This window comes from Macaca mulatta, chromosome 1 (genome assembly GCF_049350105.2).
Source record: "Macaca mulatta isolate MMU2019108-1 chromosome 1, T2T-MMU8v2.0, whole genome shotgun sequence".
NCBI classification, from domain to species: Eukaryota; Metazoa; Chordata; class Mammalia; order Primates; family Cercopithecidae; genus Macaca; species Macaca mulatta.
In genome coordinates this window covers 12,681,813-12,697,343 of record NC_133406.1, presented here as the reverse complement: position 1 = coordinate 12,697,343, position 15,531 = coordinate 12,681,813, and the positions used below count along the sequence as shown (strand labels likewise).

The 15,531-nt window shown below is 42.5% G+C and overlaps 1 protein-coding gene across 2 annotated transcripts in view; it reads left to right on the top strand.

The window, feature by feature from the left end:
* The first annotated feature begins 14,073 nt into the window (after positions 1 to 14,073).
* EDARADD (EDAR associated death domain) overlaps positions 14,074 to 15,531 on the top strand; it is an 86,529-nt gene continuing 85,071 nt past the window's right edge. The window contains exon 1 of one of the 2 annotated variants that reach the window (XM_001099801.5): positions 14,074 to 14,304. In XM_001099801.5, the coding sequence (XP_001099801.3) occupies positions 14,244 to 14,304 (61 nt within the window). In that variant the 5' untranslated portion in view covers positions 14,074 to 14,243. Of the gene's footprint in view, positions 14,305 to 14,778; positions 15,432 to 15,531 lie in introns of those variants that run through there. The other variant, XM_015126982.3, reaches the window with a different exon arrangement.

Sequence of the window (15,531 nt, the reverse complement as noted above, 5' to 3'; positions counted from 1 at the left end):
ACCTCCCAAAGTGCTGGGATTACAGGTGTGAGCCACCACGCCCAGCCCAGCTCTTAACACATTAATAATAGTTATTTTAAATTCCCAGTCTGATAATTCCAACATTCCTGCCGTATATATATGAGTCTGATTCTGATGCTTGTCCTGTCTCTTCGAACTGTATTTTTTTGGCTGAGCCTGTAATTCCAGTACTTTGGGAGGCCAAGGTGGGCAGATCACGAAGTCAAGAAATCGAGACCATCCTGGCCAACATGGTAAAACCCCGTCTCTACTAAAAATACAAAAATTAGCTGGGCGTGGTGGTGGGCGCCAGTAGTCTCAGCTAGTCGGGAGTCTGAGGCAGGAGAATGATTTGAACCCAGGAGGCAGAGGTTGCAGTGAGCCAAGATTGTGCCACTGCACTCCAGCCTCATGACAGAGTGCGACTCCATTAAAAAACAAAACCTGTAATTTTTTTGCCTTTTAGTATGTCTTATGATTTTTTCTTAACCGGCTGGACGTGATATACTGGGTAAAAGGAACTGATATTCACAGGTCTTCAGCAATGTGGTGTTAAGGGAGGGGAGCTTTCCCTAGTCCTATGATTACATCTCAGTCTTTTTGTCAGCCTATGACTCTGAATTGTGAACTTCACAAGTGTTTCTCAGTCCCACCCACCCTCCTTTAGGTGGGATCTGATGGTTAGAGTGGGCTGGAGTTGGGTATTTTCCTTCTTCCTGGTCAGTTAGGCTCTCATGAAGTAGTTTCCCCTAAGATCAGGCCTTGTTAAGAAGAATAGAGTGCTCTGGTATATTTCTTTTTTTTTTTTTTTTTTTTTTTTTTTTGAGACGGAGTCTTGCTCTGTTGCCCAGGCTGGAGTGCAGTGGTGCGATCTCGGCTCACTGCAAGCTCCGCCTCCCGGGTTCACGCCATTCTCCTGCCTCAGCCTCCCGAGTAGCTGGGACTACAGGCGCCCACAACCGCGCCCGGCTAATTTTTTTTGTATTTTTAGTAGAGACGGGGTTTCACCGTGGTCTCGATCTCCTGACCTTGTGATCCGCCCGCCTCGGCCTCCCAAAGTGCTGGGATTACAGGCGTGAGCCACCGCGCCCGGCCACTCTGGTATATTTCAAAATGGTTATTTCGCCTCCCTCTTCTGCAAGCACAAGGGGATTTTTCTCCAGTAGTCACTGTGTGAACCTGGGGGAACTTCTAAGGTGAATACAAAAGTGTGGTAAGGGAGCCTGAAGTTTTTATTGCTCAGAGAGTTGCTGGCAACTCAGCAATTCTTCAGTTACAGTTCAGGTTTTCCTACCCCAGAGCTGGTTCCTGGGGAGGTTTCTACGCCCATAAGTTGTGGGTCTCTATATCCACCTGTCTGTGTCTCCAATTCTGGGGGGCAGGAATTTGCCCTATGACCTTACTTCTGATAAATATAAGAAGACTGTTAGATGTTTCAGTGTGTGGAGCTCTGTACTTGTTAGGACAGAGTGACGACTTCCAAGCTCCCTGCGTGCTGGTCATTATAAAGTTTTAAGTATTTGAGAGCAAAATAACTATTTTATTGTTGAATTGATATATTTTGCAATCTTCATTAATGTAGCATGATTCAACCACTCTACTACTTCAAGCACTTACTGAACTTTTAAATACACCTTTTCCTTATTTATCTCTGAAGCACTTATACTTCAGCTAAAATGATCATCTTATGTACTTAAAATTCTTCTTCTTTTGCATTATTTTCTTTTTATATTCAACATTTAGATCCATAATCCTCAATCCCAAACTCTATTTTTTAAAAACAGACTACAGTGTTTGTAATTGATTAGATCACTAGATGCAGAGAGGGGATGAGGAGAGAGGGATAAAAATTATTCTTTCTGGAGCTACAAGTCTTTGCACTGATTGAAGTAAAAAAATTCTGAGGAAAACTCAGCATTATTGGAAGTTACCTGTTTAAACAGCTAAAGTCAGCCGTGGTGGCTCACACCTGTAATCCCAGCACTTTGAGAGGCCAAGGCGGGAGGATCACCTGAGGTCAGCAGTTCGAGACCAGCCTGGCCAACATGGTGAAACCCTGTCTCTACTAAAAATACAAAGATCAGCTGGGTGTGCTGTCACATGTCTGTAATCCTAGCTACTTGGGAGGCTGAGGCAGGAGAATCGTTTGAACCTCGGAGGCAGAGGTTGCAGTGAGCCGAGATCATGCCACTGCATTCTAGCCTGGTTGCCAGATCGAGACTCCATCTCAAAAATAAATAAATAAATAAACAACTAAAGTCACAATCCCTGCCGTCTCAACAAAACAGATACCCTTGAAACTGAGAAAGTGTCTATTGAAATACTGGTGATAGGCAATTCTAAAATTCAGGGTTGGGGCCGGGTGCAGTGGCTCACGCCTGTAATCCCAGCACTTTGGGAGGCCAAGGCGGGCAGATCACCTGAGGTCAGGAGTTCGAGACCAGCCTGGCCCACATGGCAAAACCACATCTCTACTAAAAATACAAAAATTAGCCAGGCATGGTGGCAGGCGTCTGTAAACCCAGCTACTTGGGAGGCTGAGGCAGGAGAATTGCTTGAGCCCAGGGGGTGGAGGCTGCAGCGAGCTGAGATGACGCCACTGTACTCCAGCCTGGGCAACAGAGTGAGACTTCTCTCCCCACCCTCAATCCTGGGCACCCATTAATCAGCTTTCTGTTATTATAAATTGGCTTGTGTTGCAATAGATTTATTATCAGTGGAGTCACACAATATGCATGCTTTTGTTTTTTTCTGGCCTCTTTCACTCAGCATAACTATTTTGATATTCATTTACGTGGTTATGTGTGTCAATAGTTTGTTCCTTTTATTGCTAAGTAGTATTCCATTCTAAAGAGATACCATTTTTTGTTTATTTTTTATTTTTATTTATTTATTTATTTATTTTTAGATGGAGTCTTGCTGTGTTGCCCAGACTGGAGTGCAGTGGCGTGATCTCGGCTCACTGCAACCTCCACCTCTTAGGTTCAAGTGATTCTCCTGTCTCAGTCTCCCGAGTAGCTAGGATTACAGGCATACACTGCCGTGCCCGGCTAATTTTCATATTTTTAGTGAAGATGGAGTTTTACTATGTCGGCCAGGCTAGTCTCAGACTCCTGACCTCAAGTGATCCACCCATCTTGGCCTCCCAAAATGCTGAATTACAGGCTTGAGCCACCGCGCCTAGCCAATATTTTTTTAATCCATTCATCTGATGATGAACATTTGTGTTCTTTCCTGTTTGGAACGATTACAAATAAAGCTGCAGTGAACATTTGTGTACAGGTCTCTGTATGTATATAAGTTTTTTTTAAAACTTGGGTTAATACATAAAAGTAGAATAGCAAAATCATACGGTTTGTGTATATTTAATTTTTTATGAAACTGTCAAATGGTTTTCCAAATAGTTGTACCCTTTCACATTCCAACTTCCTGGGTATGAGGATATCAGTTCCTCCATATCCTTGCCAATGCTTGGTGTGGTCAGTAGTTTCAAGTTTAGCCATTCTAATAGGTGTTCATAAGTATCTCATTATGGTTTAAATTTTTTTTTTTTTAGAGATGGGGTCTCACTATATTGCCCAGGCTGGTCTTGAATTCCTGGCCTCAAGAAATCCTCCTGCCTCAGCCTCCCAAGTAGCTGGGATTACAGCATGAGCCACCATGCCCAATTCACTCATTATGGTTTTATTTTATTTTATTTTATTTATTTATTTTGAGATGGAGTCTCACTCTGTCGCCCAGGCTGGAGTGCAGTGACAAGATCTCGACTCACTGCAACCTCTGCCTTCTGGGTTCCAGCAATTCTCCTGTCTCAGCCTCCCGAGTAGCTGGAATCACAAGCCACCACGTCCGGCTAATTTTTGTATTTTTAATACAGACAGGGTTTCACCATGTTGGCCAGGCTGATCTTGTACTCCTGACCTCATGATCTGCCCGCCTCGGCCTCCCAAAGTGCTGGGATTATAGGTGCAAGCCACCGGACCCAGCCCTCATTATGGTTTTAATTAGAATTTCCCAAAAGACCAGTAATGTGAGCATCTATTCATGTGTTTACTTGCCATCTTCTTTGGTAAAGTGTCTCTCTGAATTGTCCGTTTTTTTAATGAGTTGGTTAGTTGATTTCTTATAATTAAGTATTGAGGGTTTCTTTTTTTAAATACTCTAGATAAAAGTCCTTTGTCAGATATATGCTTTGCAAATAGTTCCCCCTAGCAGTGGCTGGTCTTTCCAGTCTCTTAAGAGTTTCTCTAGAAAAGCAAATGTTTAAAAAAAATGATGAGACCCAGTTTTTAAATATTTTCCCTTAGGATCATCTTTTTGGTGTTTTGCCTAAGAAATCTTGGCCTAACCCACAGTTATAAAAATTTCTACTATGTTTTCTTCTAGAAGTTTTGTCATTTCAGCTTTTACATTCATGTATAAGTCTTTGAACACACATGTGCTTTAATTGCTCTTGGGTGAATAGGAGTGGAATGAGTGGGTCATATAATAGGTGTACATTTAAATTTTTAAATAAACTGCCAAAATGTTATTTTGATTTTATTTCCTTTATTGGCTTATTAGCTATAACTCTTGTTTGTGCTATTTTAGTGCTTACTTTAGCATTTTTTGTATACATCTTTAACATGTCGGAGTGTATTTTTAAGTGATATTACAACAATTCATGCATGAAAACGTTAGCTTCCATATCTCCCCTCTAGGCTTTTGAACAATTATTGTCATCAGTTTTATCTCTACATATATCATAAGCCCCAAATACATTCTTACATTTTGATTTAAAATATATTTTTTAAGCTGGGCATGGTGGCTCATGCCTGTAATCCCAGACTTTTGGGAGGCCTAGGTGGGAGGATGGCTTGAGGCCAGGAGTTCAAGACCAGCCTGGGCAACAAAGTGCTATCCCATCTCTACAAAAAATAAAAAAAAGTTAGCTAGGTGTGGTGACATGCACCTGTAGTCCTAGCTACTTAGGAGGCTAAACGGGGGGGATTGCTTGAGCCTGGAAATTTGAGGCTGCAGTGGCTGGAATCATGTCACTGCACCCCCTCCTGGGTGATGGAGGGAGACCCTGTCTCAACAAAACAAAACAAAACAAAAGACCTATTTTTAAAATAAAAAAATAGAAAAATCTTTTTCTATTTACCCACATATTGTTCATTTCTGTGCCCTTCATTCTCTTGCATAGATCTAAATTTCCATCTAGTGTCATTTTCTGTTGGCCCAAAGGACTTTCATTAACATTTTTTTGTAGTTCAGTTCTCCTGGCGTTAGCTCTGTCAACTCTCATATATTTGAAAAAGTCTTTATTTGGTGTTCATTTTTGAAAGATACTTCTACTGGGTGTACAATTCTAGGTTGACATATTTTTCTGTCAATTCTTTAAAGAACTAGCTCCACTGCCTCCTGCCTTACATGGTTTCTGATGAAAAATCTGCTGTTATCCTTGTTTTTATGCTTCTGTAATGTGTCTTTTTTTTTTCTTCCTGTGGTTGCTTTAATTTGTTTTTTCAGAGATGGACGGGATCTTTATGTTGCTCAGGCTGGCCTCAAACTCTTGGGCTCAAGCCATCCTACTGTCACAGCCTCCAGAGTAACTGGGACTACAGGCACATGCCACTATACCTGGCTTAGTCTGTTCAAATTTTATCTTTATCCATGGCTTTGAGCAATGTGATTATGCTGGGTTTTGGTGATTTTTTTTTCATATGTCTTGTGCTTGGTGTTCATTGAGCTTTTGGAGTCTGTGAGTTTAGGGTTTTCCTCAAATTTAAAAAAAATTTTGGCCATTATTTCTTCAAACATTTTTGTTCTTCTTCTTCTTTACATTTCTGGGATTCCAATTACATGTATATTAAGAGATTTGAAGTTACTCATAGTCCTTTTCATTGTCTAAAATTACTTTTTCCCTTCAATATCTATGTCTCCAAGTCACTAATATTTTCTTCTGCAATATCTTATCTGCCATTAATTCCACCCAGAGTATCTTTAATCTCAGGGATTACCGTTTTAATTTCTAAAAGTTGTAGTTTGGGCCTTTTTATATTTTTTGTGTCTCTACTTAGCTTGTTGAACCCATGGAATACAGTTATAATAAAAGTTTTAATGTCCTTCTTACTAACTTATCATCTGTGTCCATTCTGGGTCTGTTTCAATCAACCAATTTTTCTCCTCATTGTAAGCTACGTTTTTTTGCTTCCTGCAAGTCTGGCAATCATTGTATTCCAGATGTTATGAATTCACTTCATTGGATACTGGATATTTTTGTATTCCTATACCTCTTCTTGAGCTTTGTCCTGGGTGCAGTTAAGTTGGTTGGAAAGAATTTGAAACTTTCGTGTCTCACTTTTAAGGTTTGTTAGGTGGAACTGGGGCAGGGTGTGCTCAGTCTAGGACTAATTATTCTCCACTATTCAGGCAAGACCCTTTTGTGTACTCTACCAAATGCTCATGAATTATGAGGTTGTTTTCCCGTCTGGTTGGCAGGAACAGACACTATTACCGGCCCTGAGTAAGCACCAGGCATGGTTCCCTCTAATGTTCCCACATGGTTCTTTCCCCAGCCTTGGATAATTTCCAGGATGCATGCACAGATCAATAAGTGTTCTACTGGGTCTTCAAGGGGGACATTCTTTAGGTCTCTTAGGATCTTTCTGGGACGTCTTTACCCTATTTTTTTTTGCAGAGACAGGGTCTCACTATGCTGCCAAAGCTGGTCTAATCTCAAACTCCTGGCCTCAAGGAATTCCTGGACCTTCCAAAGCTCCTGGCCCATTTTCAGACAATAATTTTATTGCCTATTTTTATTTCTTCTCGAAATTTTCTGTTTAGTCTTTGTTTACATTTATATTGAATTATTTTTATTATATTTTAGCTTACTTGAAGAAATGCTTTAAAATTTGGATACTCACCTTTGTTATATATCAAAGATTAATAATTAATATAAATTAATTTATCCAAGTCTATCCCCTGCTTTAGAACCTCTCTTGTCTTGCTGCAGAGAATTTAAATTTGTATCTGATTGGGTTTATCAGATTTTTCTTCTATGCCTTTTGATTTTTTTTTTTTTTTTTTTTTTTTTTTTTTTGCCTTAAGAAAGCTCTTCCAGGCTGGGCCCGGTGGCTCACGCCTGTAATCTCAGCACTTTGGGAGGCCGAGGCGGGTGGATCATCTGAAGTCAGGAGTTTGAGACCAGCCTGGCCAACATGATGAAACCCCGTCTCTACTAAAAATACAAAAATTAGATGGATGTGGTGACAGGTGCCTGTAATCCCAGCTACTTGAGAGGCTGAGGCAGGAGAATCGCTTGAGCCTGGGAGGCAGAGGTTTCAGTGAGCAGAGATTGTGCCATTGCACTCCAGCTTGGGCGACAAGAGTGAAACTCCATCTCAAAAAAAAAAGAAGCTCTTTCTTTTACCAAATTGTTAAAAGATTTTCTTGCATTCTCTCTTAATAATTTGAAAATTAATGTTTTCCAATTAGATCTTTAATCTAGCCAAAGCTTACTTTTGTGTATAGGGTGAGGCAGAAATATAAATTGCATTGTGTGTGTGTGTGTGTGTGTGTATCCTCCCAACACCATTTTTTGAACTGTCTTTTTACTGTTTAAATGTGTTTATCATTTATCATATTCCAAACACATACATGAGTCTGTGTCTTGAATTTTTGTTCTGCTCCATTAATCTTTTTTTCACTTTTCTTGTACCAATATTCAGTGTTTTAACTACTGTTGTTTTATCATATCTTGCTATATTATAAGCCAAATCCTTGTTATTCTTTCTCAAAGTGATCTTGAATTTACTCTCCCATATGAATTTTGCAATCAGTTTTATGTTCCAAGAAAATCTTGTTAATTTGGTTGAGTTAGCATTGAATCTGTAGATTAATTAAGGAATCATGATTATCTTTACAATATTGAGACATTTTATCCATTAACATGGTATAGCTTGCTATTTAGTCAGATTTCTTTTTATGTTTTTCATTAAAGCTTTGTAGTATTTGCAATAATGCTCTCACAAAGTTATATTGAATTTATTTCTAGTTACTTTATAGTTTTATTTGTTGGTTTCAATGGGACCTTCCCCCCGCCCCCAGTTGGGTATTGTTGGCATATAAGAAAGCTCTTGGTGTTTGGTAACTCCCCACCAAGCTATATTCACTTATTACTTCTAATAGTTTCTCAGGTGACTCACTTGGATCCAAGTCCACCTTCTTGTCTAGCTCAGAATAGGTTTTAAATGACAATTTGTTAAATGAATGTTAAAGTGATTGATGATTTTGTAGATTCCTGAGTTACCAGTCTGAGCCTGTGTTCTCCATTCTGGGGGTAGAAAGCACAGGAAACTGAGCGCTAGCTACAGTCACTGATAACACTAGATTGTTTTTCCATTTGTCCTTTTCTTGCAACAGCAATAACCAAAGCAAACATCCCCCAAAAAACTTCTCTAGCTAAATTTTGTTACTTGGGTTTCAGGTTTTAATATATGAAGTTCATCTCTTGGAACAGATTTTACCTCAAAATCTGAAGCAAGAAATCAATTGCTATGTATGAAGGCATTCACTAAAAAAGTAGCTGGAAATGATGCTGGGTGTGGGAGCACCCATGATCAAGGCACCAGGAACACCTGCGAGGTGGTGAGTGAGGATCCCGAGACTGCAGGAGGATATGTAGAATAAAAGTGCCCTCTGCCCAGCCACACTTTTTTATCCCATCCTGTCCCTCCTCTCTGCTCTGCACCTACCACTCCCCACCCAGGGCATTCAAAGTGTGTTTAGCAACACACCATACTAAGAATCACCCACACTTTGCCATTCTCTTTGTGGGAAACCAAACATTGCTCATGCTTCTAGTGAGTAAACAATTCAAAGTAAATTGCAAGTAGACAAGAGAGATTTAATCTCCTGTGTGAGGAAGGGTGTTGCATAAGTGAAGAGAGGAAACTTTAAGAATTATTCATGCTTGGCTGGGCACAGTGGCTCACGCCTGTAATCCCAGCACTTTGGGAGGCTGAGGTGGGCGGATCACAAGGTCAGGAGATCGAGACCATCCTGGCTAACACGGTGAAACCCCGTCTCTACTAAAAATACAAAAAATTAGCCGGGCGTGGTGGCGGGTGCCTGTGGTCCCAGCTGCTTGGGAGGCTGAGGCAGGAGAATGGCGTGAACCCGGGAGGTGGAGCTTGCAGTGAGCCGAGATTGCACCACTGCACTCCAGTCTGGGCGACAGAGCAAGACTCCGTCTCAAAAAAATAAAATAAAATAAAAAATAAAAAATAAAGAATTATTCATGCTTAAATACATGCACTGGAATACTGTGCCTCTAACAAACAGAAATCAAATCAGCACAAAAGGTAATATTTTATTTTATTTATTTATTTTTTTTGAGATGGAGTCTCGCTCTGTCGCCCGGGCTGGAGTGCAGTGGCCGGATCTCAGCTCACTGCAAGCTCCGCCTCCCAGGTTTACGCCATTCTCCTGCCTCAGCCTCCCGAGTAGCTGGGACTACAGGTGCCGCCACCTCGCCCGGCTAGTTTTTTGTATTTTTTTTTTAGTAGAGACGGGGTTTCATGGTGTTAGCCAGGATGGTCTCGATCTCCTGACCTCGTGATCCGCCCGTCTCGGCCTCCCAAAGTGCTGGGATTACAGGCTTGAGCCACTGCGCCCGGCCTCACAAAGGTAATATTTTACTTATTTTTAAGCTTCTGTCCCTCTGTTGACATTTTGGAATATAACTTTCCAGATAATTTTATGTATGTATGCAAAATCTACAAGGCAATTGACTCCTGTATAATAATGAATGCTTAAGAAGGTAAGAAGTCTAGGCACAGTGGCTCATGCCTGTAATCCCAGTACTTTAGCAGGCCAAGGCAGGTGAATCCCCTGAGTCCAGGAGTTCGAGACCTGCCTAGGTAATGTAGTGAGATTCCTGTCTCTACAAAAAATAATAAAAAAATTGGCCAGGAGTGGTGGGGTGCGTCTGTAGTCCCAGACACTCAGGAGGCTGAGGTGGGAGGATTGCTTGAACCCCAGGACTATGAAGCCGCAGTGAGCTGTGATCATGCCACTACACTTTGCACTCGAGCCTCAGAGACAGAGCAAGACCCTGTCTCAAAAAAAAAAAAAAAAAAAAAAAAAAAAAGAAGGTAGCAAAAGAAGATTTAAAATTTTCTAATGGGAATGGAAAACCAAACATCATATGTTCTCACTGATATGTAGGAGCTAAGCTATGAGGACACAAAGGCATAAGAATGATACTTCGAACTTTGGGGACTTGGATGGAAGAGTGGGAGGGGGCCTGGGATAAAAGACTACCAGTATGGTGCAGTGTATACTCCTCGGGTGATGGGTGCACCAAAATCTCACAAACCACCACTAAAGAACTTACTCATGTAACCAAATACCACCTGTACCCCAATAACTTATGGAAAAAAAAATTCTGATAAGAGTTTCTCCTGCATTTGGATGAGGATGTAAATTCAACTCTAATAAATTACAGTGTATCAAAAGGATTAAAGCGTCTCTCCCTGCATTCTCTCCTAGCTCTGTTGCATCCTACACACAGCTGCTGGATTAATCTTCCAAAACACCAATTTCCTCATGCCACTTTTCAAACGCTAGCTTCCTGGCTTCCTGTTGTCTAAAAACTAGTTTCAAATGCTTTTGTCTGACATTCAAGGAGGTCAGTAGTGTAGAGCCTCCTAAATGTTTCACTCCTACTCCTTCCTTCCACCACATACCAGCTGTGTGCTCTTGGGCTAGTTATTACTATTATTATTATTATTTGAAATGGAGTCTCACTCTGTTGCCAGGCTGCAGTGCAGTGGTGTGATCTCAACTCACTGCAAACTGTCCCTCCTGGGTTCAAGCGATTCTCCCGCCTTAGCCTCCCAAGTAGCTGAGACTACAGGCACCCGCCACCACGCCCAGCTTGGGCTAGTTATTTTAGACCCATTCGCCTGTCCCTGTGAAGATCGCACCCACCTCCTCCACTCAGTGGCTCACTGTAGCAATGCCCTGAAAGGCTGTAATTTAGTCATATTCCAGCCCCTGGACTCAGGAGTCAGGGGTGATGTCGCCACCACCTAATTGCTGGGACTGAGGATGGGAACGGTGATTCTCAAGAAGAAAACTTGGACACTATTACGAGAAGTTAGTACAACTGCCTTAAAGCACTCTGGGCAAAATTTAACAACCGTGTTCCAAAAATGCAGCGACACAGGAACTTAGTAACTCTTGTTGGGGCATCTTCCATCACATATGATTCAGTAAGGGTATATCAAGCAAATTCAGCTGTAGGAACTGGCCCATTCTGAGGCATAGGGTCTCTTATGTTCCTAAATTCATATTTTACCATTGTGGTTCTAGCTGCTTTTCTATAGCTCAGGCCCACTTGAGTAGCCCAATTTGCTGGGTTTTATCTGTACACAATGTACATATCCTTTGAAATAAGAGGTATGTGGTTCAATAATTTAACTTTTTATCTTAGACTGCAGAAATTTCTGTAACACTTACCTCAAATGATATAAAATAAACAAAAACGATGTATTCTATGATGAATCAAACAAAATATATTTTGAGTTGTTGTTCCCCCATTTGAAACAGCACATTTCTGATCATTGTCATCTGTTTGTGAAACAACACGAGACCAACAGTTCTCTCCACACTTACGGCTGCAGCCTCGTACCCATGAGTTAAGGCCTTGGAATTTGCCTGAAACTTCCCCTGTCAATCCAAGATGGTCGTGACCAAGCCACTTTGCTTCCGTACATCTTCAGTGCCTCCTTCCACACACACCTTTCCTGGTTTAAACTTTCATTTCTCCAGTTCTATAGCAAAACAATATTTGCAAATCTCTTTTGACCACAAACTCCTAACAGTCAGGGACTTCTCATTTTAATTTCCCCAGGGCTTGGAATTTTGTTTCGTTCATGGGGAGGCACTCAGATTTTTAAAATTGCATTAATGAATGCAACCAATCAATCCATTGCTCCATGCTATGTACAAACACTGTAATAAATATTGGTTTATTTCTTATAACAAAGGCAATAGGAGCTTCTCTCAATAAACTAAATTACAAGGAAAGAACGAAGGTAGGAGAGTAGCTGGTTTATTTGTAACTACTGTATGACAGGCCTTAGTTTAGGTTTGTTTGTTTGCTTGGAGACAGGGTCTCATTCTGTCACCCAGTGGTGTGGTGTTATCATAGCTCCCTGAGGTCTGTAACTCCTGGGCTCAAGTGACCCTCGTGCTTCACCCTTCCAGAGTAGTAGGGACTGCAGGTACGTACCACCATGCCCAGCTAATTTTTTTTTTTTTTTTTAAGACAGAGTCTCGCTCCATCACTCAGACTGGAGTTCAGTGGTGCAATTTCAGCTCACTGCAGCTCTGCCTCCCAGGTTTAAGTGATTGTCCTGCCTCAGCCTCCCAAGTAGTTGGGGGCCTGCCACCATGCCTGGCTAATTTTTGTTTTTGTATTTGTGTTTGTTTATTTATTTATTTTGAGATGGAGTCTCGCTCTGTTGCCCAGGCTGGAGTGCAATGGCACAATCTCAGTTCACTGCACCTCAGCTTCCTGGGTTCAAGTGATTCTCCTGCCTCAGCCTCCCTAGTAGCTGGGATTAGAGGCACCCGCCACTACGCCTAGCTAATTTTTGTATTTTAATTAGAGACGGGGTTTTGCCATGTTGGACAGTCTGGTCTCGAACTTCTGACTTCAAGTGATCCACCCACCTTGGCCTCTCAAAGTGCTGGGATCCAGCTAATTTTTAAATTATTTTGTAGAGACTGGGTCTCAAAATGTTGCATAAGCTGGTCTTGAACTCCTGTCCTCAAGCAATCCTGCTACCTTGGCCTCTGATAGTGCTGAAATTGCATGTGTGAGCCACCGTGCCCAGCCAGTATTTTCACATAAACATTATTTCAGTGAATTATCACAATCCTGCAGACACTTACAGACTCAGTTTTGGTTTCTTACTTAATGTAACACAACCTTACAGTGACAGGTCCATCAGCAAAATCCAGCATATTTGACTCCATGATTACCAAATGTACTATCTCCATTTATTGGAAAAGGAAAATTGGAGATCACTCAAAGAGCAGTGAAGTTACGGAAATATGAAATTTTTCACATGACTCTGAGATTGTTTGGGTACTATCAGGAAATGTTAAAAATGTCCATTTTCTTTTCTTTTTTTTTTTTTGAGACAGAATCTCACTCTGTTGCCCAGGCCAGAGTGCCATGGTACAATCTTAGCTCACTGCAACCTCCACCTCCCGGGTACAAGCAAATTCTTCTGCCTCCGCCTCCTGAGTGGCTGGGACTACAGGCATGTGCCACCATGTCCAGCTAAGTTTTTTTGTATTTTTAGTAGAGGCAGGGTTTCATCACATTGGCCAGGCTGGCCTCGAACTCCTGACCTCAGATGATCTGCCTGCCTCGGCCTCCCAAAGTGCTGGGATTACAGGTGTAAGCCACTACGCCCAACCCAAAAATGTCTATTTTCAACAGTAAGGTTTAAAACACTCTTGGACAGCAAGAGAAATAAAAGTCGAAGGACATATTATGACAGCAAATTGATTGTATGGGAACTCTGGTGAATGAGAATCAGTTTTAAATTACTTTTTTTGTAAAGTGCAAAACAACAATAGCACCCATTTGTATCATACTTTATAGTTCGCAAAGCACATGGGAAAAATAAAGGTAATGATAGGGATCGTTGCAATTCATAGGAAAGGAGGCACAAGGAAAGGAAAATGAAAGGGAATAGTAACCTGCATAACTAGTCAATCTTCCTTAAAAACAAACAAACAAACAAACAAACTTAAAATATACCGCCCATCTTCTATTTGATATAATGCAGAATGGGAATGATAAAAAGATGAATTACAGTTCAGAGTTTCAAAAAGCAAACCAGCTCTAGAGCAATGCTTGAAGTTGGGCTGCTAACAAGCTCACTTAGTGTTTCCTGACGGCCAACGTCAGAATAATTCCATCTTCATGAGAAGTACAGAAAGAACCACAAACAAACCTCCAAATCGATTCTAAGATAAAATACCCTTTAAAAAAATTTCCCTTCCTATCCGAAGGCAGACCAAAAGGAAGTTTATCCTCCCACCCACAAATTCCCCCAGAGAGCTTTCATCTAGAAGGTTTGTCTCTGGCTAGACAACCAGCGAGCATCTTCTTGGAACCTCTTGCTTCTTCCATGGCAAACTCCAGAGAATAAGAAGCCAAGCTCAAGACTGCCATGGGCCTCAGGAAGACGAAACAGATGGGGAGAGGCACTAAAGCTCCTGGTCACCAAGACGGTATGTGGGCATTTGCTGTCTTCCTGGATTTCTCAGAGCTGAGTTTTTAGCCAGAGGTTGCTTATTTATGATAATTTTCGGATATATTATACACTAAATAATGTGTTATTATCTTTTTCGAGCCAACTTTTATCTTTCTGTTCTTATGTGCGAAGGCAGAGAAAGATTAGAGCTCTTCAAAGATTCCTATTTAATTTAAAATGCCCGTCGCCTTCCTATAATAGACTTATGATGGATGATAGTTTTAGTTAAAATGTAGCAATCTTAAATATATTCTTCATAACCAATTCCAACGTGTTCCCCCTTAAGTAATGGGTATAAAACCCCACTTAAACGTAATATTTTAAATATTTGAAGCCATCCTTTCCGAGAGAACCCGAAGCTGTTTTTTCTAGGGAGGCTGTGAGTGTGTTTCGGGCCACTTGTTTTCACTCCTTTTGTGCAGCACTCACCCTGGAGGTCATATAGTAACTAATGCCAAAGAAAAATCAAAATGGAAAGTACCAGCGTGTGCCATCATGCAGCGGCAGAGTCTGCTTAAAGATCAGGAAATTGTCTAAATATCAGCTCGCCGGCGGGCATCTCGGCCCAGGCCTGTGTAAGGGGAGTTCTGGTGTCTCAGCTGAGGGCGTGATTAGGGAGCCGGGAAAGCGACCCGCGACTGCAGCCGTTTCTTAAGGCCAGTCCTTCTCCCGCGGTCTGTCCGGGCGGCAGTCGTGTCAGCCCCCCGCTAGGACGCGCCCAGGGGGACGTGGGCACCGGGCAGGACGCGCGCTCCGGGCGTTGGGGACGCCCGGGACACTCGCGGCCCCGCCTTGCGTCCCCGCCCCGGGTCGCGGCACCCCGGCTCCCGCCCCGCGCCTCGGGAGGGAGGTACCGAGGGACGCGCAGCGAAGGGGCTTTGCTGATTGCCAAAGCAGGAAGTGAGCTCGTGGAAGAAGCGAAGGAGGAGAAGAAGGAGGCGGGGGGGAAGGCGGAGGAGGGCAGGGGCGCGCAGAGCCGCGGTTTGCTGCAGGCGCGTCGGAACCGCAGGAGTTTTCACCCCCGGAGGCCGGCCAGCCCCGCTTGGACACTCGTTTGCCCCTAGCCCGCCCCCATGGCTTCACCGGACGACCCTCTCCGCGCAGGTAAAGGGACACAGCGCCGCGCCCGCACCTGGAGCGGGCACCGCGGGGCGGGAGCTCGGGAGACGCTCGCAGCAGCCGCAGGGCTATCGAGGCCGGGCCT